Source organism: Puccinia triticina, chromosome 15A (assembly GCF_026914185.1).
Source record: "Puccinia triticina chromosome 15A, complete sequence".
Taxonomy (NCBI): domain Eukaryota; kingdom Fungi; phylum Basidiomycota; class Pucciniomycetes; order Pucciniales; family Pucciniaceae; genus Puccinia; species Puccinia triticina.
In genome coordinates, this window is record NC_070572.1 from 310,100 (window position 1) to 335,699 (window position 25,600).

The 25,600-nt window shown below is 49.4% G+C and overlaps 5 protein-coding genes across 5 annotated transcripts; 3 read left to right on the forward strand and 2 right to left on the reverse strand.

Moving 5' to 3' along the window:
- Positions 1 to 11: 11 nt before the first annotated feature.
- Positions 12 to 233, reverse strand: PtA15_15A39 (uncharacterized protein; the record flags this gene model as incomplete). Its single annotated transcript, XM_053163601.1, has 1 exon — positions 12 to 233. The coding sequence occupies one exon, from the start codon at positions 231 to 233 to the stop codon at positions 12 to 14; it is 222 nt and encodes a 73-aa protein (XP_053027205.1).
- A 4,886-nt stretch (positions 234 to 5,119) lies between these two features.
- Positions 5,120 to 5,408, reverse strand: PtA15_15A40 (uncharacterized protein; the record flags this gene model as incomplete). The annotated part of the gene is made up of 2 exons (XM_053163613.1): positions 5,120 to 5,248; positions 5,346 to 5,408. 2 exons carry the CDS (start codon positions 5,406 to 5,408, stop codon positions 5,120 to 5,122), a joined length of 192 nt encoding a protein of 63 aa, XP_053027206.1.
- A 410-nt stretch (positions 5,409 to 5,818) lies between these two features.
- Positions 5,819 to 7,894, forward strand: PtA15_15A41 (uncharacterized protein; the record flags this gene model as incomplete). Its single annotated transcript, XM_053163624.1, has 11 exons — positions 5,819 to 5,969; positions 6,075 to 6,203; positions 6,319 to 6,364; positions 6,437 to 6,546; positions 6,621 to 6,630; positions 6,717 to 6,780; positions 6,855 to 6,982; positions 7,072 to 7,342; positions 7,411 to 7,578; positions 7,659 to 7,762; positions 7,837 to 7,894. 11 exons carry the CDS (start codon positions 5,819 to 5,821, stop codon positions 7,892 to 7,894), a joined length of 1,239 nt encoding a protein of 412 aa, XP_053027207.1.
- A 6,858-nt stretch (positions 7,895 to 14,752) lies between these two features.
- On the forward strand, positions 14,753 to 16,835 carry PtA15_15A42 (uncharacterized protein; the record flags this gene model as incomplete). Its single annotated transcript, XM_053163634.1, has 11 exons — positions 14,753 to 14,951; positions 15,053 to 15,181; positions 15,296 to 15,341; positions 15,416 to 15,525; positions 15,598 to 15,607; positions 15,697 to 15,760; positions 15,822 to 15,949; positions 16,033 to 16,303; positions 16,373 to 16,540; positions 16,601 to 16,704; positions 16,778 to 16,835. The coding sequence occupies 11 exons, from the start codon at positions 14,753 to 14,755 to the stop codon at positions 16,833 to 16,835; spliced, it is 1,287 nt and encodes a 428-aa protein (XP_053027208.1).
- Positions 16,836 to 18,016: 1,181 nt separating this feature from the next.
- PtA15_15A43 (uncharacterized protein) lies at positions 18,017 to 20,927 on the forward strand (the record flags this gene model as incomplete). Its single annotated transcript, XM_053163645.1, has 11 exons — positions 18,017 to 18,044; positions 18,207 to 18,290; positions 18,353 to 18,443; positions 18,543 to 18,657; positions 18,737 to 18,789; positions 18,884 to 18,970; positions 19,054 to 19,222; positions 19,299 to 19,653; positions 19,734 to 20,090; positions 20,174 to 20,421; positions 20,508 to 20,927. The coding sequence occupies 11 exons, from the start codon at positions 18,017 to 18,019 to the stop codon at positions 20,925 to 20,927; spliced, it is 2,007 nt and encodes a 668-aa protein (XP_053027209.1).
- Positions 20,928 to 25,600: the final 4,673 nt, after the last annotated feature.

A 25,600-nucleotide genomic window follows, 5' to 3' on the forward strand; every position in this document is an offset into this window, starting at 1 on the left:
GGGGACTCTTTTCACAGGCTGGGTGCTTTTTGGCGGCGCAAGCAATTGGCTGAAGGGTGGCTGGATGGCCTCCGAGGGGGATTGGGAGTCAAAGAAAGAACAGTCAGCGGGTTCAGCAAAAAAAAGGTGGATGGGGTAGCGGTTGCGGAAAAAGATGGGATGGGCGGCTGCTGGGGGGCTGGGTTGTGGGTGTGACCAGTCGGGTGGGGAGGGGGGGCTGGGTTGAGGGGCATTTTTGTGGGGGTAAGTGGGAAGGAAGGAGGAAGTGTTTGGTAAGCGGACCACAAGGTTTCCGCCTGTGCTGCAGGTTGTGCAGCTCTTATTGACCCCAATCCTTCTCAGCTGGCAAGGCTGCACCCGTCGGGGCGTCAAGATTTTCATGCAAAGTGTAATTGATCCAACTTAACTAAGACCCTCTCTTTGTGGAGGGGGGACGCCGTCCCGCAGGGACCCTCCAAAGGAGGGACTTATACACTATGCACCAGTGCTTGCCCTACTCTTTCTTGTTTTTTTGCTGTTTTTCATTCTATTGCTTGTACCTCCTCAGTCGTGAGGAATAGAATGAAGGTTCCACTGAGCCAAATGACCCCTTCCTTCTCCTGCATCTTGTAGACCTTCTCACCATTTTTTACTGTCATAATAAGACTTTCAAAGTGCTCAGGTTTGATGGCACCACTCCCTGTACTCTGACTGGTGGCTTTGCATTACATAAGCAGCCTGCAGATGTATTGCCCATGGAAAACAAGGAAAAAGACCAATTTTGAAGTGAGTGGGACACTTGATTTTTGGCATGCTTGTAGAGAAGAAGCAGGCGGTCATGGCACACTGAACAAGAAAAAAAAAGGTTGAGTGGATCAAATTTGACAGTGTTTCTAAAATAATGCCCTGCCAAATGCCAAAAAGAGTAGGGCGGGTAGGGGGGTATACAGCGCAAGTCCCTCCTTTGGAGGCTTGCTTTGCAAGGGGAGCTCTGCACCAGGCCCTCCAAAGAGGGTCTTGTGTTAAGTTAGGTAATTGATTGGGTGCAACACTTACCAGCTGGTGAGGATGCTCCATCTCATCAGGAGTGTTCCTGTCACCTCACTGGCTGGGAGCAATGCATTCCAGTCAGCGAGAGCAATTTGGTCAACTACACCACGGGCGCACCAGAACATCATCTGGAGGTATGCGCTGCCGTTGTTCTGATGGTTTGTCTGCCCACGGCGGCAACCATTGGAGATTGGTACACATGTATGTTCCGGTAAACGTTGGGCCAACCAAGCCGTTGGCTGGGCGTTGGAGGTAATCCCCGGAGCGGGTGCAAAACGTACCCGGGTCACCCCATTGCCGCCCGGAGGCCTGGTGGCCTGGGCCGCCACCGCCACCTGATGGGGGCCCAATCGGCAGGCACCAATAGGCATGTTCTGGCCAGTGGCTCGGCTGCAAGCAGTGCTGATGCCACTGGACGAGTGTAGTAACACTGTGGGCATCTCAATGTTGCTGCGGACCGCAGCAACATCTGACGATTCAGTGGGGATTCAAACCCCGCGCAACAAGTATTGCAGCAACACTTGGCCGGCTGTCCATCAGCCAGCCACCGGGGTATGTACACACAACGCACCTCTTGATGGCCGGCACAACAACCAGTCACCAAGAGGAGTACGCACTCCTCTTGATGGCTGGCCCAACAACCGGCCATCAGGAGGAGTCCTTGTGCCGGCCGTTGAGAGTTGTCCACACTCCTCTCAATGACCATCATAACAACTGGTCATTGGGAGGAGGAGTCCACACTCCTCTCAATGACCAGCACAAGGACCAGTCATTGGGAGGAGGAATCCATACTCCTCTCAATGCCAACACAGGCCGGCGTCGAGAGGAGTACATGCACCTCAATGCCCGGTCTGTGCCGTCCATTGAGGGAAGTGTGTATTGTGATTCCAGGAATGCTTGGACGGATTTTCAAGCTGTGCACTTGAAATCATGGGATCCTGAAATTTGAGTTCAGGATTTTATCAATTTTTTCTCCCAATTAGGGCAGGGTGACTTGTAAGCTGTGCAAAAGATAAAAATTTAACTGTTGCTGTACACTTCAAACCCATAACTATATCCCGATGAAAATTTTGAGTTGTCCAAGACTAAGCAGAAACACAATATGTACTCCTCCCAATGACCGGGCCTTGGGCCAGCCATTGAGAGGAGTGTGTACTCCTCTTGGTGACCGGTCGTTGTGCCGGCCATCGAGAGGTGTCTGTACTCCTCTTGACGCCGGTGTGTGCTGGCATCAAGAGGAGTGTGGACTCCTCCCGATGACCGGTCCATGAGCTGGTCACTGAGAGGAGTGAGAGGAGTGTGTAATCCTCTCAATGGCCGGCAGTCCTTGTGTTATGTATGTATTTCAAAGCAACCAGTTGACCAACGGTCTGACCACCGTGGAGCCACCAACCAGGGTTTCTCACCAGTTTGCCAACGCCTGAGGGGTTGGCAAGACGGTCGAAGAGCTCAGCCGCGGGACCAACGGTCCCAATTTGAGAAAGTGCGCCCGTGGTGTAGAGTTGTATACACCACCAGGCCTGTTTCTGGCATCCCAGACCGTTGTTGCAACGGTCTGGTTCAGCAGACATGTTCCCAACGGGCCTGCATCGTCTATGTCAAGTGACCCGTCGAGCATGCGGAGGTCTGACCGCTGCAACAACGGATGGAAATAATCCGTTGTGCAGACGAGTTTTCAACGAAAAGACAACATTTGGTGTCTTGATGAAGACTCTGACCCCAGGAATGAAACCCAGGACCTTCCTGGGGACCTAGATAGGTTGCAATTCCAGGTGTGCACTTCAATCAATTGTGCATAGTGCTTGCTGATTGCACCATGCCCTGTGCCCCTCGTGATCAGAGTTTGCCCTGCGGCAACCAGCAAACCACCATGCGTCCCGAGGTGTGGCGCCCCCTTTTGCACGCTCAGACACCCGCCCGCACGCTCAGACACCCCGCCCAACCAATTGCAAACCGTGGTCCCACCAATAAACCAACGGTCTGGTGGGCCCAACGTTCATCAGAATGACATGAACGTACACCACGGGGGCAATTCACCGATGGGACAATGTTCTCCCACCGGTTTGCCTTCGGAGGGGCCGCCTGCAGCAGCTTCCGTTAAAACATTCTGATGAACGTTGGGCCCACCAGACCGTTGGTTTATTGGTGGGACCACGGTTTGCAATCAGTTGGGCAGGGCGTCCGAGCATGCAAAAGGGGGCACTACACCTCAGGACCAAGGCATGGTGGTTTGCTGGTCACCGCAGGGCAAACTCTGATCACAAGGGGCACAGGGCATGGTGCAATCAGCAAGCACTATGCACAATTGATTGACACTGCGGGCATCTTGATGTCGCTGCGGACCGCAGCAACATCTGACGATTCAGTGGGGATTCGAACCCCGCGCGACAAGTAATGCAGCGACACTTGGCTGTCTGATGGACAGCCGGCCACCGGGGTATGTACACACAACGCACCTCTCAATGGCCGGCACAACGACCGGTCACCGAGAGGAGTACGCACTCCTCTCGATGGCTGGCCCAAGGACCGGCCATCAGGAGGAGTCCTTGTGCCGGCCATTGAGAGTTGTCCACACTCCTCTCGATGACCAGCATAACAACTGGTCATTGGGAGGAGGAGTCCACACTCCTCTCGATGACCAGCACAAGGACCGGTCATCGGGAGGAGGAATCCATACTCCTCTCAATGCCAACACAGGCCGGCGTCGAGAGGAGTACATGCACCTCGATGCCCGGTCTGTGCCGTTCATCAAGGGAAGTGTGTATGTACTCCTCCCGATGACCGGGCCTTGGGCCAGCCATCAAGAGGAGTGCGTACTCCTCTTGGTGACCGGTCGTTGTGCCGGCCATCGAGAGGTGTCTGTACTCCTCTTGACGCCGGTGTGTGCTGGCATCAAGAGGAGTGTGGACTCCTCCCGATGACCAGTCCATGAGCTGGTCACCGAGAGGAGTGAGAGGAGTGTGTTATAATCCTCTTGATGGCCGGCACAAGGACCGGTCATTGAGAGGTTGTTATGTATTGGTGGCCGGCTGTCCAAAGGCAAATCGATCAGCCGGCCAGATGTCGCTGTTCTGATATGCAGCGTCATGATGTTGAAGTGCACACCTGGAATTGCAACCTATCCAGGTCCCCAGGAAGGTCCTGGGTTCGATTCCTGGGGTCAGAGTCTTCATCAAGACACCAAATGTTGTCTTTTCGTTGAAAACTCGTCTGCACAACGGATTATTTCCATCCGTTGTTGCAGCGGTCAGACCTCCGCATGCTCGACGGGTCGCTTGACATAGAGGATGCAGGCCCGTTGGGAACATGTCTGCTGACCAGACCGTTGCAACAACGGTCTGGGATGTCAGAAACAGGCCCGGTGGTGTAGAACCTCGTCGACCAGGAGGCTATCACATTGCTCCCGGTCAACGAGACTGTACCGCGCGGCGTCGAGCGAGATGCATTCCTCCCGGTCAACGACTCTCTCCCGGTCAACGACTCTCGTTGACCAGGATGCATTTTATACCCAGTCGGCGAGATTATACAACCTTGCCGACTGCCGACTGGTAAGGCTGTGCAGTCCAGTTGACCGGGTGCAATCGATGTCTACCAGCCGGCGAGGTTGCACCCTGCCGGTCGGCGAGAGTGTGCTGCAACCTTGTCGGCTGGGATGAGTACCTCTGCCCTCTTGTGTAGCCGGGCCTCAGCCAAAGTCAAACGGAGCATCATGGTTGCTCATTGGGAAAATGCAGGAAGATGCATAATTCCCAGTGACTAATCCTACTCCAGACTCTTGGAGGATACCCCGCATCTCCAGTGAAGATGGCCGCGGGAGCCGACCCTGCATGCTGTAAAGGCTGACCATTTTCTTGGGCAGGTCGGCTCAACCAATGACGATCTGAAGAGGCTCGCTACATAAATATTTACATCTGGCGTAGACGTCTGGCCGTGATAGGAGTTGGCCACCAGTGAGCCGAGCAGGGATCTGGCAGGATGGTTACATAAGATCGGACTCCCAACATCGTTACATATCGCTGGAGATAATTCGGGCACCCTTTTGCGTGGTGACAGATGGCGACAACGTACGTTTTGCACATGGAAGCGCGAGCTATAATGCGGTGGCGACGATGTGACTCGCGTCCTGGCCCAGGTCGGTGAGGATGATCCCTCGTCGAGTCGTCTCGCCCTTCTGACTGGGCCTAAGCAGATGGCCGGTAATCTGGCAGCGGGCTGCTTGCTACTGAGGGCGGTGGGAAGATCGCTTGAGCTCGCGCATTGTATCCTTTATGGATCGTCGGCTAAGCAGCAACCATATTCAGAGATATCCAACTGACGGAAACTAACTGAGTCAGACTGAGGCTAGCTGAGTCGTGACTCTGAGGAGGCCATCGCAACATTTCCGGCGGTCGATCTGGTGGATATAAATACCATGCGCTTTGTCGCCTTTGTGACACAAATAAATACATACCCCATCCTACCCCTCCCTTGCCTTTATCTGCCTCCCTGGATATCCTACTCTTCTCCGCCTGATTATTAAACCAACCAGGCCTCGCGTCCACCTCCCCAGACCACCCATCCCCGCACTCATCAAGAGCCCACGGGTCCCCTCTTTCCCCTGCTGCATTTATACACATTCCCCCATCGGCCCATCTCTCGCCGAAAGGCCCATCCCTCGAACACTTCCGTTCGACTAGTTACTCACCCCGAATCACGCCCAATACAACTTCGCTAACGTATATCAGCAGATCCTCCGCCTACTATGAGGTCCTCAACATCATGGACAGTTTGGCTCTCGTCATGCATCCTCATGCTCTCCGTCTTGGGCCCAAGCTTCGTGGATTCCAAGAAACACAAGGGCGCCTGCTCCAGCGTCGGCAAGTTTAGAAAGACGAAGAAGGTTATGGGTTACTACCCCGTTTACAACTTCGAAATTCAATCGCCGAAGCAAGTCGATTATTGTAAATTATATTTTTACTCTTGACAAGCTCCCTCTATGCCCGGCATAATTATCCAACTGAAGAAGCGTTGTTTCTTCTTCTCTCCCGACGTCCTCTGATGTCCAGCTCTTTACACGGACGTGCTCTTTTTCGTGGCTGTGCCTGAAACCAACCACACCTTCAGTTACGGTGATAAGCTTACCCCGCAGCATGCAGAAGAGCTGGCAGTCGAGTTCGTTCATCTAGCGAAGAAAAGTCAGTCATATCATTTCCCGGACTTCCGTCAAAGCAGACGGTATTTCCAGCCGCTAAACATTTCCTTTTTCCGCCCCTGACGTTCACACACAACCCCATCTCAACGCTTATCCAGACAATGTGAACCCACTCATTTCTTATGGTGGCTGGGCCGGCTCAAGGTCAGTCCCACTGGGCTCTTTCTCCTGCGTCTGTTCTCATCCAGCCACGTGCCAACTTTCTTCCTTCTATAGACACTTTTCCGAACTGTCTTCGACAGCTGATCGCAGGACTGTCTTCGCGAAGACGATGGTCCAATATGCGAAAAAGCTTGGGTTTGTTGGCTTGGACCTCGACTGGGAATGTGAGCCTAATTTTCTCCACCAGCTATTGTCTATTCACCAAGATGTTCTGACTCTTTGTTTGATGCTTCTCCAGATCCCAACGGGTAAGTTTTTTCTCATTGACATATGGAGCTCTCCGCATGACCAAACCTCCTGGGCTACAAATCTGACGCAATTTATGCCCTTACAGTGAGGGAATCGGTTGTAATTCTCGCTCGCCTCAAGACACTGTGAACTTTGGCCTGCTCATCAAGGTATTTCTTTCTTCCTCCTTGGCAAGCTCTGGAACTGTCGTTAAGGTTGTCTGTTAACAAATCAACGCCAACAGGAAATCAGACGTATATGGCCACAAGCACAGCTCACTGCAGCACTCGGTCTTTCCGGGCTCGTCGGCTCCGATGGAAACCCTGCCAGCTCGTCCGAGACTGCTGAGATTGCTCACAACTTGGATTTCGTGTACGTATCCAATTTATTTCCGACACACGATCTGACCAAGCTTCCAACCGCCCAGCTGACCCCTGGTGTTCCACATTTCATAACCGTAGTAATCTGATGGCCTATGATGTATTTGGAGCCTGGGCCCAATACACCGGCCCGTTGGCTCCGCTTGATGGCAGCTGCGCGCCCGCCGGATTGACACAGTCTGTTCAAACCGGTGTCGAGGTGATGGTCAAGCAAGGCTTCAAAGCCGAACAAGTCGTTTTGGGTCTGCCCGCCTATGCTAAGCGTCTGCAGCTAGTCTCACCGCAGCTGACGCCGATGACTGTCAATGGCCACAAGACATTGATTTATCAGAAACATACCGAAGTCACCCCGGTAAGTCTTTCAGTGTCAATGCCGATTGAATGGTGTACTCATAGTGCATACCGTTTTCCTTTCCCCAGCCCGGTGGTATCGCCGACGATAAGCCAGGAAAGGATGTCTGTGGGAAAGAGCAGAACTGGGGAGGCTCTTTCCTCACCACCGAACTGATCTCCAACGGATGGTTGTCCTCCGATCACAAAACTGGTCTCAATGGCTACAAACGTCATTTCGACGAGTGCAGCGGAACTGTGCGTAGCGTTTTCTTCGCGGCTGCGCTCCGATGCCTGATCTCAAGCTGATCAGTTGAAACCTTCCTCATCATCAACAGCCTTTCCTCACAAACGGGACGTATTTCATCACATATGAGGACCACAAGACATCGGTTGCCAAAGCTAAATTCGCCCAGGAGCACCACCTAGCCGGTGTCTTCTTGTAAGCTTATCTCGCCAACTCGTCGCACCGCCCATGATCTGACCCCCTCTTCTGATTTTTCTCTCGGTTTATAGTTTTGATACAACCGGTCCCACCAATTGGACGGTCTCTGCTGTCGGCCGAGCGCTTTGAAAACTACGAACTCTCTCTATTCAAGGAGATTTTCTCATCCAATCGTCCCCGTCACATCCTGTCTGGGAGCTTCATTCGTTATGATTCTTGAATATTGATGTAAAGGGCGTATAAGTACATAAAAATATCGAACAAAAGAACCACATAGTCGATCACTTAAATTATATCTTCACTTTATTTGTGGTTACGCATCGCTATCATTGATCTCCTTTCTTCCCTCCGGCCTGGGCTGCCTTTTGCGAACATATTGTTTCATCTTTCTGGTCGGGCGTTTTCAGCGGATTGTTTTTATTTTTCTTGGGATGACGTCTTTAAACTCAATAACAAAATTATATACGTTTATACAACAGAATTTTGGCAAATAACCTGCAGCGTTTGTCCTTTCCTCCACAACCAGCATGTGTAAAGTCTCACATGGGACTGAATGCATGCCAGCCATTGGGCGTAGCAAACCAAGCTTCTCGGAGTTAGAAAATAATCTACGAAACTACCAACTTGAAATTTGTCTTGGGTTTAAGAAACCAGAATCCATAAATCCATGATTCCAGCACTTGTAATTGTTTGCTAAGTACAAATACAATTTAATTTTTTGTATTCTTTGTAATCAGTGATGGGAAGACAAGATCTATAAAGACAACATCAAAAAGATGACAATGCTAGCTCTGTGTTACTAACTCCCTTAGGTCTTTTCAATTCAGGAAAGATGCTCTAGGTGAGTTGGAAGAGTATTATATATTCTGGATTACTAGTGGAAGACTGTTAGCTTACTTGATGACCAGCAACTGGTCATTGAGATGAATGAGTGGATACTTGTCCTACTCTCAGTGGCTGGTATCTATGTAGTGGTATGAGTGTGGTATGCAGTCATGTGTTGCGTCCGGTGTGGGCCGGAGGAGGCTAAGTGCTCCTCCGGCTGGCTGAGCCGCAGCCCATTACAGTCTACAGAAATGTGACCTTGGTTACAAACTTTGTAGCCGGCAGTTGAATCATAAACAGCAAAGTGTTGCTGCAACTGACAATTCATGCTCACATTGTGGTGTGCTGTGCCTGTGCCTATGCTAAAAGCATTAATGCAGTGGTGTAGGCATATTGCAGTTACATACAATTACAAACTACAGGAATTAAAAGAGGAGGATGTTCATAGTGTACAGACAGGTATGACGTGAAGCAAGGGTATCATCTTGAGTTATAAATCCTCCTGAATTTCCTTGGTCTATACAAGCAGAGAATCAGATCCAGAATTTTGCAGATTGGCTGAGTTCAATGGTGAATTAAGGGCCTATGGGTTCAAAAGCTGATGAAGTTGGTGGTTTACCTTGAGGCTGGACTTCACACACAAACACTGTGGGCCTTGAGAGCACCAAGTCTATCCATATTTCATATTACATGTTGCACTGTCAGTATGCATAATCCTGCCACACTTAAACTACAGATTGGGGTCATTCATTCAACAATTGCATATTGGAGGGTGAAAGAATAATTATGGAGGAGAGGAAGGAAGATGGGAGGAGAGGCTTTGACCCCCAACAACTAGGATGTGAGGAGTTGGAAACAGGACAGGCAGCTGTGTGCAGAGTGTGTGGAAGAGGATGCAAGGTTGCACAGAAGACATGACATCATGCAGCACATTACACACATGCCAATCCTTTGAGGACCCTGGAAAGCCCTGACCAAGCCACCTCATGTAAATTTTGCTAATTCCATTTTTTGGATACGTGGGGAAATTGTGTTTTTCCCAATTGGACATGAGGAGGATTTTTTGGGAGAAAGGCCCACTGGGGCAAAATTAGACAAAAAAAAAGCCTTTTTTGGCTGGGAATTGAACCCAATAGTTTTTCTTTCCAGGCAAGCCCAAAATATACCAATTACATTAGGAACATCTTGGAAAAATAAACCAATTTAGATATGTATCCAGTGATTTACATGAGGAGCATTTTGCAAAAAAATGTCCCCCAGATATGTGTTACATGAGGTGGCTTGGTGGGGGCTCTCTGGGGTCTTATGCTGTGTAGCTGAGTGCCTCCTGCAGCATAAATACTGAAAAAATTATAGCTGGAGGCAAGGGAAAGCAGAAGGAAGAACATTGGCTTAGCTATAAGGCCCTGTTTGGCACCAATATAATCAGTGATGTATTTCAAAAATATTTCACAATTATATCAATGAAATACCGGTGGTTTTTGGCAAACCAATATAAAAATTATCCTGTAATTACAATCATTACACCTTAATATATTGGCAGCTCAGCCGTTCAGTCCCGGCAGCTCACAAGGTAAACCAACATCCACCAAACCCAACACCTGAAATCTCTCCAGGGGACCAAGTACACACCCAGCCATCGCCTCAAACACCTCATTGTGGAAGTTTCGGCCGCGGACAAGTTTGTCCGAGAGGAGGAGCAATTCAAAACTCAAGAAATCACGCGGCTGCTCAGTGGGAAATGCAGCAACTGACTGCCTCACCTCAAGATTCTCAACCAATTGGTACACAAGATTCCCAACCTGGTTAAATTGAAGAACTCCGTGGATCACTTACCACTCTGAATGCCTCCCATTCCAATTTCCCACCACCCAGGGCAAAATCTGTTTATTGATGATATTGCACTTGGCAGCAAGGGTGGAAACATCCACCCACCCAAGAAACAGCCAAATGACATCTGTCAGCCCTATCACCAACGGTGAAACAATCCGATACAATCCGGGTATTGGCCGATACGGTGTATCATATTGTTTTTTTGCTACATACCAATTTGATACTATGTATTGTATTGAAAAAGAGATACAATACACTGTATTGTATTGAAAAAGAGATACAATACACTGTATTCTATTGAAAAAGAGATACAATACACTGTATTGTATTAAAAAAGAGATACAATACACTGTATTGTATTGAAAAAACAATACAGTGTAGATCCCCCCAATACACAGAATATGGGACTGTATTGGCAACCCAATACGCATGTATCAGACTGTATTGGATGGTATTGGCAACCTGATACACCATATTGGATTGGATCAGCGGACCAACACAATACTGATACAATGTATTGGGACCAAAACCAATCCAATACATGTATTGAATTGGTTTCAGTGTTGCTACCACATCCGCACCTGGCCATCTGGCCAAGTACATGGACCTCCCCCAGCCCAAGAACCTCATCCAGGCTGAGTACGTCTGGATTGACTGAACCGGTGTGGTATACAAAATGGGAAAAATCAAAAGTATTCTCTCACTAGTATATTTCACCCATAGAAGACCTCCAGATACAACGGTGGGCCAGCTACGCTAACCGCAGCGTTAGCGTGGCGTAGCGTAGCGGAATTCCGCTAAATTTTAGTGTAGCGTTAGCGGATTGCGCCTTCTCTGCGCTAACGCTACGCGCAAAGGGTGCGCAGCCAATTTATCTGTTAGCGTAGCGTTAGCGCGGATGCGCGCAATTGCGCTCACGCTACACACGCAGGGCGCAAAAGAGCGCGCGCTACGGTGCACCACACTGATTTTAGCTGAAAAAAAGGCCTTTTTTTCCGCTAAAAGCGCTGTAGCGCAGCGTAGCGTAGCGTAGCGTAGTGACTGTAGCGGCGCGCTAACACTAACAAACAATTGGCGCCCTGTTAGCGCCGCTGAAACGTAGCGCAGTGTAGCGGCGCTAACAGCGCGCTAACGCTACTCAAAATGGGCAGGCGCTTTTTGCCGCTACGCTAACGCTAAGTGGCCCTGTAGCGTAGTGTAGCATAGCGGCCCACTGTTGCCAGATACAACCAAACAGACCCCTTAATCAGATTCTAAAGCCAACTTAACCCCTAGTCACCACTGAACGTGTAACTGGAGCCCCACTACATTGGAAGTAGACCCTCTGGACAGCCTGTAGCACCCAGTCAAACCCCTGTCACATGCCTCAAGGCACCTTTCCCCAATATACACATAAATTTCCCTACTCCATGGTATCTCCACTCCATATGTCAGTTTGCCTTTGTTTGCTATCTGCATGACATCATTCAGCACTGCCCCTGCAGTCTGTGCCATTGTTCTCCGCATTCTAGAACTTTCACCTCCACTTTTGTTTGATTTTATTGCATCACATGCCATTGTTCCCCGCATCATGCATGCACTCCTTGCATAAAGTGTACACAGCCCAGGCCAGCTAAAATCCCTCACTGGGGCTGCCCTGGAGCTAAAATACCTCACATTTGTCTATATAAGGAGCTCTCTCCCCCCCATTGGGTGTTCCTCAGTTTATTGCTGACCAGTTATTCACTCAACACCTTGTACAAATTAAAAATATACTCATAACAACCCTTACGTATCAATAACAAACTCTTTATATGGTGTCTCAAACAAACTCATCTTGTGCATCCACTCCTATCACCTTATTACAACTGGCCAAGCGGAGCTTGGTGGGTCTTGTAGCTGGTAGTATAGAAGGGCAGAGCTTGCAACTCCTTCATCCCCTTCTCCATTCAGCAAAAGGGTTTCACAACCACTTTTGAGTCTTACACCGGCGGCTTACGTTGCAAGACAACTGTTCATCATCCTAATTTTTTGATGGCCATCCCTCCAGACTATTGATTGACTGTTGCAGATGGTGGGGGAGCTGAGTGAGAGAGAATCAACCATACTGATTGATTGGCTGAGGGAGAGAGAAACAACAATTACCTGATCAATTGGCCAACTCAAGAGCTTGAAGGCTTACTTGACAAGGACCTTAGAGATTGGCAGCTGGGCAAGCCTGAAGCTGCGTGATGGAGAGGGGTGTCCAAGGTTTAACCTGAGGCCTTCAAGGCTGTGCTGAATGGAGGCGAGATGAGTCAATGACCTGTTTATGCAAAAAAAAACTGGTGGTACCCGTGGACAAGTACCACTGGTACCCACCAGGCGGTGCTGGGTGCTGCTTTTTTGGAAAAAACAAGCGAGTACAGGTGGTGCAACTGGTACCTGGGTCCATTTCTACATTCTCTATAGTCAAGACTATTAGTTATTTACATAGTACCATTCTTAGGGGCAGGTCTTTCAAACCATCCATAAGTTGTAGTAGCCTTTCAACCTATTTTGCAATCTATTTCCCCCCATGGAAACCTTCAAATAAACCTTATAACCATTTGTCCAACAGGAGTCCTACAAAATGAGTTACTGTGAGGTTGCTGTGCCCCTCAGCAACACCAAGATGTCTGCAATGTGATAATGAAACATGCAATAGTGGTAGTGGTGGGGTATGTACTGTGGTATTTACTGTGGACAGTCCATGGTGCTGGCAGGGTGAGGGACCAGGTCTCCTGTTGGATTCCAGCTGGGATAATTTTTGCTGAACAGCTGCAAGATATTCCTGACATCCAGGTAGTCTTACCTGACATCCAGGTAATCTTACCTGACATCCAGGTAATCTTACCTGACATCCAGGTAATCTTACCTGACATCCAGGTAATCTTACCTGACATCCAGGTAATCTTACCTGACATCCAGGTAATCTTACCTGACATCCAGGTAATCTTACCTGACATCCAGGTAATCTTACCTGACATCCAGGTAATCTTACCTGACATCCAGGTAATCTTACCTGACATCCAAGTAATCCCAGCTTAAAGACCTGAGAGCATCCGCATCCGTGGCTAGATTAGCCTGGGCTAACTAGCTCGGATTAAGATCGGAATAGGCTAATCCGATCGGCCATCCGCATGGGTGGGGATTAGCGGGTCCGAGGCTGTCGGAGGTTATGTGTTTAGGTGCCTATATGTTATGTGTTTGGCACCTAAACACATAAAGTTCATGCTAACAAGCATGATGAATATTCATTTTGGGATTAGTCCCAGGATTAGTGGGGGCTAGATTTATACCCCACTAGCTCCAAACGGAGCTCCGGGTTAAGTTGATCCCCGGTTGATCCAACCCGATGCGGGTGCGGGGTCGAACTAAGTGCCCTAATCCGGGCTAACTTAGCGCCCGGTGCGGATGGTCTGATGTCAGGGTACATAGAATCAATGGGGCAGGGCCGCTGGCCATTGTCAGGGGCAGCTCGACCTTCCGGCCACTTTCTCTCCCAACATCGGCCTTACGTCCGTTATTTGCAGGAGCAGACAGGCAGCGGCCGACGTCGCAGCGGACGTCGGGCCGCCGTCCGCACCATGGTGTACGTTCGAGCACCGCGGTATTTGTCTCCGGAATCACCTCCATGGGGGACGCGTCGTTGCAAACCAACGCGCTTTTCCGATTGTGAATCGAGTCTGCCAGGCTACTTGTTGATGTTCCCGTGCGGGGTCGCCAGGGGGGATCGCCCGTGGTCAAGGGGGAAAGAGAAAGTTTTGTTGATAGAGAATCGAAGATGTGCTCCTCGAGCTTGTGGTACCGTATAAAGTAAACGGATGGAACTCATGATTGGGTCGTTACACACGCTACATGAAAGCTGCGAGACATCTGAGGCAGAAACAGATTTGAAGCTCACCAAATCCATTCAAGCAGACCCACGCCCAATCGGTCCAAGATTTCGTCGAGTTTAAAGTCGTGACTTTGAAAAGCTCATGAGCACAAAATTTCCAACGGTCGATGCGGGACATTAAAGACCATGCGGTCTTTCGCCTTTGCCTTGGGCCTGGCTGCGGCCATATTACACATCCCATCCTATTGCATCACTCCTGAGTTCTTGCCTTTAATTCCCTCATCGGATATCTTCAAAGCATCCAGACCTCGGAACCACCCAACAAAAAGACGCTCTTTCTCGGGTGCCCTCTTTCCCTTGCCACATTCACACGTTGCCCCATCAGTTCCTCTCTCAAAGAAAGGCCTAAGTATCACTCGATCTGTTTTTTTTCGTTGACGTGCAGTTCTACGTCCAATACTTCTTGACTTACTGGCTCTGCCTAAAGTAACATGAGGTCCGCCACATCGTTGATAGTCTGGCTATCGCCATGCATTCTAGTACTCTCCCTCTTTGGAACAAATTTCGTGGATTGCCAGAAGGACAAGGACACATACGCCAGCGTCGGCAAGTTTAAAAGGACGAAAAAAGTTATGGGTTACTACCCCGTTTACAACTCCGAAATTCAATCACCCAAGCAAGTCGATTATTGTAAATTGTGTTTTTAATCTTCTCTCCCTGTTTGATTATCCCACTGAAGAAGCATTGCTGTTTGGTTACCTTCTCTCCTCTCCGTATGCTCTGATGTCCAGCTCTCTACACGGATTTGCTCTTTTTTGTAGCTGTACCCGAAACCAACCACACCTTTAGTTACGGTGGACTGCTTACGCCGAAGCGTGCGGAAGAGCTGGCAGTCGAGTTCGTTCATCTGGCGAAGAAAAGTCTGTGACAACCACACCTTGACCGCCCCACTCTACATCACCAAACCAGATGTTGTTTCCAGTCTCCAAAAGTTCATTCTTTTTGTCCTTGATGATCTCTCGACGTTTATCCAGATAGTGTGAACCCACTTATTTCCTATGGTGGCTGGGACGGCTCCAGGCCAGTCTACTGGTCTCATCTTCTTCCTTTCGCGTGATTTCATCCAACCTCGTGTGTACTTTTTTCTTCTACAGGTATTTTTCACAGCTATCTTCGACAGCTGCTCGCAGGACCGCCTTCGCTAAGTCGATGGTTCAGTACGCGAAAAAGCTTGGGTTTGTTGGATTGGACCTTGACTGGGAAGGTGTGATTAAATTCCTCCTCCAGCCCTCGCCTATATAACGACATTGTCTGACCCTGTTTGATCTTTCTTCAGCTCCCGCCGGGTAACTTTTTTCATGCTGCTCTCGGGGTCGCCCAATGTAATGGGATCTCAGGGCAAATCTAATGATGCACGTAATTTTTGCCGTTCCAGTGCAGGAATCGGTTGTAATTCTTACTCGCCTCAGGACATTGTTAACTTTGGCCTGCTTATTAAGGTTTTTTTCCCACTCCATGGCAAGATCACTATGTAGTGTGTTGACAAATCGACACCAACAGGAAATCAGACGTATATGGCCACAAGGACAGCTTACTGCAGCAATCGGCCTTTCCGGGCTCGTCGGATCTGATGGCAAACCCGCCAGTTCGTCCGAGACTTCAGAGATTACTCGAAACTTGGACTTTGTGTCTGTGGCCAATTTTACAAAATACCTTCTGACCATATCTCCACCCGCCTGGCTTGTACTGACGTCCTCCGTTGTGATCGCAGTAATCTGATGGCCTATGACGTCTTCGGTTCCTGGGCAAACACCACCGGCCCGTTGGCTCCGATCCATAACACCTGCGCGCCCGACCCATTCAAACAGTCCATTGAAAGCGGTTTCGAGGTGATGATCAAGCAAGGCTTCAAAGCCAAACAAGTTATTTTAGGCCTCCCCGCCTATGCCATCCGAGTACAGCTAGTCTCTCCAAAGCTAACACCGACGACTGTCAATGGCGACACAACATTCATCTATCAAAACAATACGGGAGTGACCCCGGCAAGTCTTCCAGTCTCATTTCAATTTCTCCGAAATGGTTTGCTCATACCTTATGTGACCCTTCATCAGCCCGGTGGTATATCCGATGACAAGCCAGGAAAGGATGTCTGTGGAAAAGAGCAGCTATGGGGAGGCTCTTTCCTCACCACCGAACTGATATCTAAAGGCTGGTTGTCCAAAGATCAGAAAACCGGTCTTAATGGCTACAAACGTCACTTTGACGAATGTAGTGGAACTGTGAGTAGCTATTGACTGGCGGCTGCGCTCCGATGCCTGATCTGAAATCTGCAACCACAGCCTTTCCTCACAAACGGGAAGTATTTCATCACCTATGAGGATCAGAAGACATCGGTCACGAAAGCCAAATGGGCGCAAGCGCATCACCTAGCCGGTGTCTTCTTGTAAGCCTACCTCCGCAACTCTTTGCACTGACCGTGCTCTGACCCACTCTACTTGTCTACTCTCTTTATTTAGCTTTGATACAACTGGCCCCACCAAATCAACAGTCTCTGCTGTTGCCCGAGTGCTCTGAACATTCTAGCCTCCACGATCTCTACATTTACGGAAAGCTTTCCAATCAGTCGTCCCCGTCAGATCCCTCGTTGGAGCCTCGTTTGTTATGATTCTCAAGTAATGATGTGAAGAAGAGCATGTGCATTTTACAGGTCAGCCATCAATGTGGAGAATGCGGCACCTTCTGTCCCCTAAGTAAAGCCGAATAAGATTTGCCCTGCTGCGTCAAAGGGCACCAAAATATCAAAGCTCTAAGAAAGCCCCCCCTGGGATGATTGGTTGAAATTCCCACTAAGACCACGGTTTTTTTATCTGGTTGATGTGGGCGGAAACACTCTGCTTTTGGCTCTCACATCAGAGAAACAACCCTCGAAACAGCAGGGACCAAAAAAGGCGGTCTCCGCCGCCTTCACAGGAAACTCACTTGGGGACGTCAACCGACTTTGGGAGATGTGTGCCCAAAAGTTGGAGCTACAATGGGCAACTTCCCGTTGACTCTGCATCCCTCCCAGATTTCAACCAAAAACACGTGCAGTCGTTCCTCCGACTGTCTCCAGTGGGCGTTCAGAATTGGTCCCGTCGACGTCAACTAATGTCGGTAGTTTGTTTCTCTAAATTGCAAGTTTCGCGAGTTTTTTATTCAAGACTTACGTAAATTTTTTCACAGCTGCGAAGTGACGCTATAGAGGCTGATGGGTGAAACGGTGCAGCGGAGTGTGCATCAAACTTAACACAAGCGTACCCTCCTCGGGGGCAGCGTACTCTCCTTCGGAGACACTTCACGGCTCCTCGGAGAGGCTTTGTTAAGCTCGAGTGTGCATATGGCGGCTTGGGTAGATGGTTTCAGTGAGGCTTGCAGCTACGCAGTTGCATATCCATGGACAAAACAAGTTTTCGTGGTTAGCTTGGTTGATGATGTGCGACGTGTTGTGTGCAGAAGTTGAGACGAAATCGGCTGCGTTTCGAAAGATGCGAGACGTTTCAAGCTGATTGGTGTTTGGAAGACTCGCCCACACAGCCTGGACTGACGATGTGGCACCGGCCAAGCTCCACATGGCCACCTGTGCCGCCATATACCCCAGCGTCCACCATCGTCTTCCCCTGCCGATGAGCACTGCTTGAAGACCAGCCGAGCTCACCATTTGGCAAGCCCCATCCTCGTCCCTAATACCAACCAACCACCACGACAACTCGGCAGGGATGACGGCCTCATACGTATACGATGAATGTAATGTCCAAAACCCTCTTCATCGTTCTTCTCCTACGAGTATTCCATCTCCCACAACGGACGCAGGGACTCAATCAAGCTTGCAATGATCCGAGAAGAAATAGAAAAGCATTTAGGCTGACTCTATATATCTTTCTTCTCTTTGCTCGGCTTGGTTTGCAGCCGGCCAATCGAACTTCTTCGTATTCACGCTCTTGCTATGCGTCTTGATCCCATGGACCCTCTCAAGCCTATCGAAGTTATCCAGTGAGTAGGAATGATTGCCCCCAGTCTAAGCGGCTTATCACTGAACTTGAACCGCCCCCCAGGTACAACGGCCAAGCCACCATGTCCCGGATGGAACTCAAAGGACGAACAAGTCAAAAAGGCAAAGCAAAAATCTGCTGCAATCAGCCTGAGGTAAGCTTGTCAAACAATTTTTTTTTTCTTCTAAAAATTGACCTGGTGGTCACATCGCTTAGAACTTGTCTCTATCAATTTTTTATATGTTTAAAATAGTCACATATGTTTAGCGCTAGGATGGGCTCTCTTGGCATACGTAGCATACAGAGCTAGTTTTGTCGAAGCCTCATCTGGTACATACGACCCATTCACCATCCTAGGCCTCAATCCAGTGAGTAAATGTTTGAATTTATTCAGCTTTACCCAGTGTTAGCCAGACATTTAGGTTGGTTTTCGGAATGTTCTCGCAGGGGTCAGACGAAAAATCGATCAAACGACACTTCAAAAGACTCTCTCTAAAATTGTCAGCTCTCAATCTGTCCCATCCTTTGCAACGCATGTTTCCCAAGCTGATAACCGTCCCAAAAAAACTGTGCTGTTGATGTTGGATGTAACAGCCATCCGGATAAATTGAAATTGAAGGCGAACCAAACCATGGAGGAAGTGAACGAACATTTCGTCAACCTCACCAAAGCCTATAAAGCGTGAGAGGCCGCTATTCATCCACTCCTATAATCCCCGATCATTGAAGGATTAACATCATTTCCTCATCGGTCCATTGGTTTAGTCTCACAGATGAAACCATTCGCGAAAACTACGAGCTGTACGGCCATCCCGACGGAAAACGAGAGACGTCAATGGGAATCGCACTGCCTAAATGGATTGTCGAGACCAACAACCACGGATACGTCATCGGACTATACCTGATTTTGGGATTGATGCTGCCTTACTATGTTGTAAGTTGCCCCAGCCTGATTGCGCCAACTGTCAGTCTATCTTTCCTGGCCCTGACCTGAATTGTTCCATACGCAGAGCAAATGGTGGCACGGCTCGAGAAAGTACACCAAAGATCAAGTGCTGAACGCATCGGCTTCGCGATATTTCTTGCATCTAACTGCCGAAACCAAGTTTGCCGGGGCCGTCGAAGTCTTGTGCTCGTCGCTCGAATTCAAGGCTTTGGAGTCCAAACACAGCCGCGTATTCGAGGCGAACAAGTCGTACAAGAAGCTCGAAGATCAGGTGACGACCACGCTGTTCAACTCGACCGGCGAAAAGCTGGAGGGCAGCTTGTACAATAACAGCACCGAAAGGTTTGTCAAGAGGACTGCAGTTTTGGTTTATGCCCATTTGTTCAGGATCCCGATCTCCGATGTTGCTATCTTGAAAGGTCAGTCCATTTCATCTCACCCTGCCACTGACATAAAAGTATGGCTGTAATAACTAACCTTATTCAACCCATCCTCCCAGCCAAACACGATGTCATCAATTACGCCCGTCATTTAACCAACGGCATGCAGTCCATCACGTTAGGATTCAACTGGCTCAGTACCTATTTAGTCATCATCAAACTCCAACAACATTTGGTCCAGGCGATGCACCCCGCACATTCCCCCTTGGTCCAACTCCCTCACGTCTCGGTCAAGACAGCTGAACGAGTTGCCAAGAGTAATGGCATCGGGTCTCCTGAACAATTTGCTACCTTGTCTGAGCAGCAGAAAGACTCTTTGTTTCCTGAACTCAAGGGCCAGGATCACATCAAGAAGAAGATCCAGTCTATTTCGGAACATTGGCCTAAGTTGGAATTGGTCAGCTCTGAGTTCAAAGGTGGGCATCCTTCTTCTTTACGATTATACCCATTGTTTTGGTTTTGGCATCAGCTCACTTGCTGCTCGATGTCAATCCAACAGTTGTCGGAGAAAAAAATGTCACTCCTGGCTGTGTGATCCACTTTACCATGAAAGTCAGGATCAAGAATCCCAAGTCGACTTCCGCTGCTCAGGCAAATGGGAAGACCGCTGAACAGGAATCCGAACAGAAAACCGAACAGGACGTCCAGGGTGAAGAAATGGAGATCGATGAATTGTTAGGCCGAAAGAAAGCTGGGGCTGATGGCGAGGAGAAGAGTCCCATAGTACACGCACCCCATGTTACCAAGGTTTGTCCCCCATACAATCTAAAGCTCTTGACTGTGCCCAAGAAGGCGCAAATCAACGGCTGACTTGTGTTCCGGTTGATGACCAGGACACCAAAGCGGGATACTACTGGCTAGTTGGAGACCACAAGATGAACCGGATCTTTGTCCAGCCGAAGAAGATCACCGATGTCGGATACACGAAGACCCGGGTGCTCAAGACCACCTTCCAAGCGCCCCAAAGTCCCGGTCTGTACACCTTCCAAGCCTATGTCAAGAGCGATTCGTACGTCGACACCGACGTCCAGGCCAGCATGCAACTCCGCGTCCAGGACAAGGAGGCTGTCGGCCAGGATCTCAACGCTGACGACGATATCTCCGAGCCCGATCAAGATACCCTCGCTGGCCAAATGGCCGCGATGCGCGGTAAACCCACCAAAAAACTTAACGACAATGACTCCGATGATTCTAGTGCCACGGAGAGCGGCGGCGATGATAGTAGCTCGGACTCGGACTCCGATTCCGATTAACTCCGTACTTTTTTTTTCTTGACTTCTTGGATATCGGTATTTCCTCTTGCTCGGTCGCTTCTTTGAGTTTTTTTTTCTTCCTTTTTTCAGTTGTTGGATCGTCAATATCGTTGCTTGGATCATTCTCTCCTTGTTTTGCTTTCTTCTGAGCCGTCTTAGAGTTTCTTTTGCTCCTCTCGTCGATATCGTTCCTTCCAGTTGCTTCGTCTCTTCATACACCAAATTCCAAAACAAAATCATACAACAAACATATAAATATTTAAACAAAAAGACTAAATAATGTTAGGCTACTGCGTTTCTCCTGTTCTATTCATTCATTTTTGGAGGGAAAAGAACAAACTTCGGCCTGTACCACAGGGCATGAAAATCCAAATTTTCCAAATTTACTTCACCCAAAATTTCTTAGAACTAAAACTAACCCTGGCCAAAATGTAGTCTTGAGCCCAAATGTGAAGTATTTCCTAAATGGAACCCTCCCCTATCTTTCACTTTTTGTGTAGAGGACAACAAAATCTTGACGTTGATCAGAGATTTCATCGAATTCGACGGGGGTGAGTGGGTCGAATTGAAAGGATGGGTCAGCTGGGGAGAATGTGGAGACTCCTGGGAATTCTGTCACGTTAAAGATGACATCGTGACAGCGCCCCACTTTCCCCCCTGGGAGGAGGACGCGCCAGTTATGCGTCCCCAGCTGGTACCCTACCAAGATGCCCTTCTTCGAGGTGTCCCCGAATTTCCCGTTTCGAAGCTGCTTTGGAATGTTGACGTATGGTTGGCATCCAAAGGGTTTGAGGCGACTGACATTGAAGGTGTTAGAGTAGCCATGCACTTATGCACAAATTATGGCTTAGCAACTATGTACTTACTCACCATGTACATAGTTTCTAACCTAGTCGGTGACAGGTACCAAACCTAAACTGTCACCGACGCGCGCCTACAGTTCCGGTTCTCACCTGCCCGGGCTCTCCTCTTTTCCTCACCGAGATTGGAGACCCCGGGACCGACACGTGAGAGCTGACCCGCCGCCGGACTGTATCGCGCAGGTTAGTCAACTCATTAGCAATGTAACCGAGATTGGAGACCCCGGGACCGACACGTGAGAGCTGACCCGCCGCCGGACTGTATCGCGCAGATTCCGTGCCTTCATAGGTTAAAAGCCGGCTCACTCCTAGGCCACGTTTGTCGGAGGTCGTTTCTTTCCAAATCTACGGGAGGTCGATAAATGAATAGGGCACAACAGGACATTGAAATAGATAGGATCTGTTTACGGGACGAAGGAGTCCCTGAGGAAGAAATTGAAAGGATCTTACAGGAAAGATACCCCCAGAACCCCCCCATCCCGACCGATATGGCAGCAAATCCCAATGATGCGCTCGCTACCCTCCAACGCCAAATGGCCGATATGACGGCCGAGTTGAACCGTCTGAAAGCGGCCCCGCCCCACATCCACGACCCGGTAACTGCTGCTGTTCGTGCCCAAGAACACCGTCAGGAAGTCATCCTTAGCAGTTTCTTGAAGTCCCCACTTAAGCTACACCGCGAAGTAAACCCAGATCATGTCGTTCTATCTTACAACTCGGCTAACTATTCGCAATGGGTTGAATCAATCGAGGCGACACTTCAATATGCATTCTCTGTTACCGAGCCTATGATTGCGAAGACGAACACCTTCACTGATCTGGCGACCGAATATAACCATGCGATCGCCAGCTTGATGAAGAACACGATCGACAAGTCGCTGCTGGGAATCGTCAAAGCCGCGGGCCACAAAACCGCCAAGACAATCTTCGAGGCGTTGAAACTTAAGTGTGAACGATCAGACCGCCGACACAAAATCGATCTGATGACGACGCTTTTGGAGTTGGCTAACGATACCGGCCTAGCGAATGAGGTGACGATGTCGCGGTGGGCTAAAGTCATGAGCGAGCTGGAGCAATCAAAACTCACCCTTAATGAGGCCGTCGGGATCATGCTTCAAATGACCTTCAAACCTGTCACCGGTGCCGCATTGACAAAGTTCGAATTTACGGTCGACCAAAACCTCAATGACAAGAAGGATCCTTCCTTCGCCGATGTTGCCACGGTGATCCAGTCTGCGACCGGCAAAGTTAGCAAGAAAGATGTGGATAGCATGGCGATGGATATTGACCGGATTCAGGCTTTGCATCAGGGAAACAGAGGCAAATACGTTGCTCCTCAACGACGTACCTCGGATGATAAATCCTCGAAACTCAGTCACCCGCGCTTTGCGGTCGAACGGGCCGAGTACTACAAGGGAAAGGGCCAAACCGAGTCGCAAATACAACGTCACGGTTTCGATTGCGCGTACTGCTCAAAGTATGGACATTGGTTCGCCGATTGTTCTGAATATTGGAAGGCGGTTGCGATGAAGGAAATCAAACCTCCACCACCGGATTTTGACTCGAAAGATTCGAAATACATACCGCCGCGACGTTCAGAACACCACGTCCGCAAAGTGGCGTTCCCAAACCTGACCGAAGGCGTTCTTCTGGACTCTGGGGCTTCTGCTCATGTGAGTGGGAAATCCAGTCTCTTCGAGCCGACTCGCAAGCTGACGACTCCACGTACGTTTTATCTTGCTGTCACCGACTGCAACGTTACGGTATCCGACGTCGGTAGGGTAACGATTCCGACGCCAGCGGGGAAGATCACGATTGAGGATGTCTACTTCGTTCCTGGTGTAGACGGTGTCATCCTGTCGACGGGTAGATTGATTGCGTCAGGCTGGAAGCTAGAATACAGGGGAACAGAAGCAACTTTATTAGATCCGTGTAATAACCGCTACCCCACCATCTTTCACAACTACTGCTGGTCTTTAGAGACTGTTCCGGATTCCATTAAAGCCAATAAAATCTCGCAATTACCTTCTTTCAACCCGTATATATGGCATGTCCGCCTAGGCCATGCGTCCGATGAAGTCGTCAAACAATACCTGAGAAACAACTACCCTGAAGTTAAAATTAAGTGGTCAGCTTTTTTTTGTGACCGGTGCGCGAAGTCTAAAAGCACGAACCGAAAGTCGATGGGTGTTGAGTCAAAGATTGTCCGTGAGAAGCCCCTAGATCTCATGGTCTCAGATGTCGCAGGCCCATTTGAGACGGACCTACACGGTATGCGTTACAGTATTACTCTCCGGGATCACGCAAGTACGTTTTCGTTCGTCGGAGCAATCGAGAAAAAGTCGGACGTCCCGGACAAGATCATGTCGTGGATTGCGCATGTGAAGAACTACTTTGGAAGATACCCTGTTCATGTTCGTTGCGACAACGCCCCGGAATATGTTCAAAGTCTCCGTAAGCGTCTTGATGAAATCGGAGTGAAGACTGCCCCGAGTGCCCCGTATACGCCCCAACAGAATGGTGAAGCTGAGCGGCTCAACAGAACGATCGGCGATATGGCGAGAACCATGTTGCATGAGAGCGGGCTTCCTCGACGGTTCTGGAGCTATGCATGGTCGACCGCTGGGCATATACACAATAGGTTGCCCAACTCGAGGTCAGGAGGAAAATGCCCCGTAGAACTCTTCTATGGAATAAGGCCGAACCCGGATGTTCTGTACCCGTTCGGAGCGAAGGCCATCATTCACATCCCCAATGAGCGAAGAAAGAAGCTGGACGAGCGAGCCCAGGATGCCGTCTTGATTGGATACCCGGATGCTGGAGCGGGGTGGCTGTTTTTCTCGCCGAGGGAGCGTCGCGCAATCCATTCGACTGCAGCAGTGTTCCCAGATTTTCAGAATCTGCCGGTAAAGAAGGAAGTAAAGAAATCAGATCTTGATTTTGTACTGAACCAGATAATGCTGAAACTCGGTGAAGAAAGGACGGACCTCATTGCGGCAGAAGAATCAAAGCAACTGCAAGATTTGACTGTTGGACCGGAGATCGACTTACCGAAGACAATCAAGATGGCGTTAAGCGGCTTGGATGCGAATTCGTGGAGAAAGGCGGCGGACTACGAGATGGAGAAATTCGGGGAGCTGGACGTGTGGGAGGCTGTTGATCCGTTCAAGGGAATGAAGGTGCTGGGAGCTTGTTGGGTCTTCTCACTCAAGCGACGGCCGGATGGATCGATCGAGAAGTTTCGGGCGCGGTACGTGGCGAAGGGCTTCAATCAACAGATTGGGGTCGACTGTAATGAAACCTATGCGCCGACTGCTTCACTGAATACGTTGCGCTTGCTTATCTCCATGGCAAACAAGTTCGGATTACCATCGGCCACGTTCGATGTCAGTTCAGCGTATTTGTACAGCCCGATCGAGGAAGACGTTTACGTGCAGCCACCTGTCGAGATTTTGCCCGCCCTGAAAGGAAAAGTCATGAAACTCAAGAAAGCACTCTACGGGACCAAACAGGCCGCAAGGTGCTGGTGGAAATTTTTCAAACAAACCGTAGAAAAGTTGGGTTTCGAAGCGAGTGAAATAGAACCATCACTTTACCTTTTCCGGAAGGGTGCTGGTTTTGTCATCATATGGCTTCATGTTGACGACGGTTTCGCGCTGGCGTCGGACAATTTCCTCTTGAACCAGTTGCGGGACGGGATGACCAAAGACCTAGAAATAAAATGGTCTGCGAAAGTTGAGCGCCTGGTTGGAATCAACATCGAACAGAAGTCAAACGGCGTTTTCTTGGATCAGAGTTTGATGGCGCAGAAGA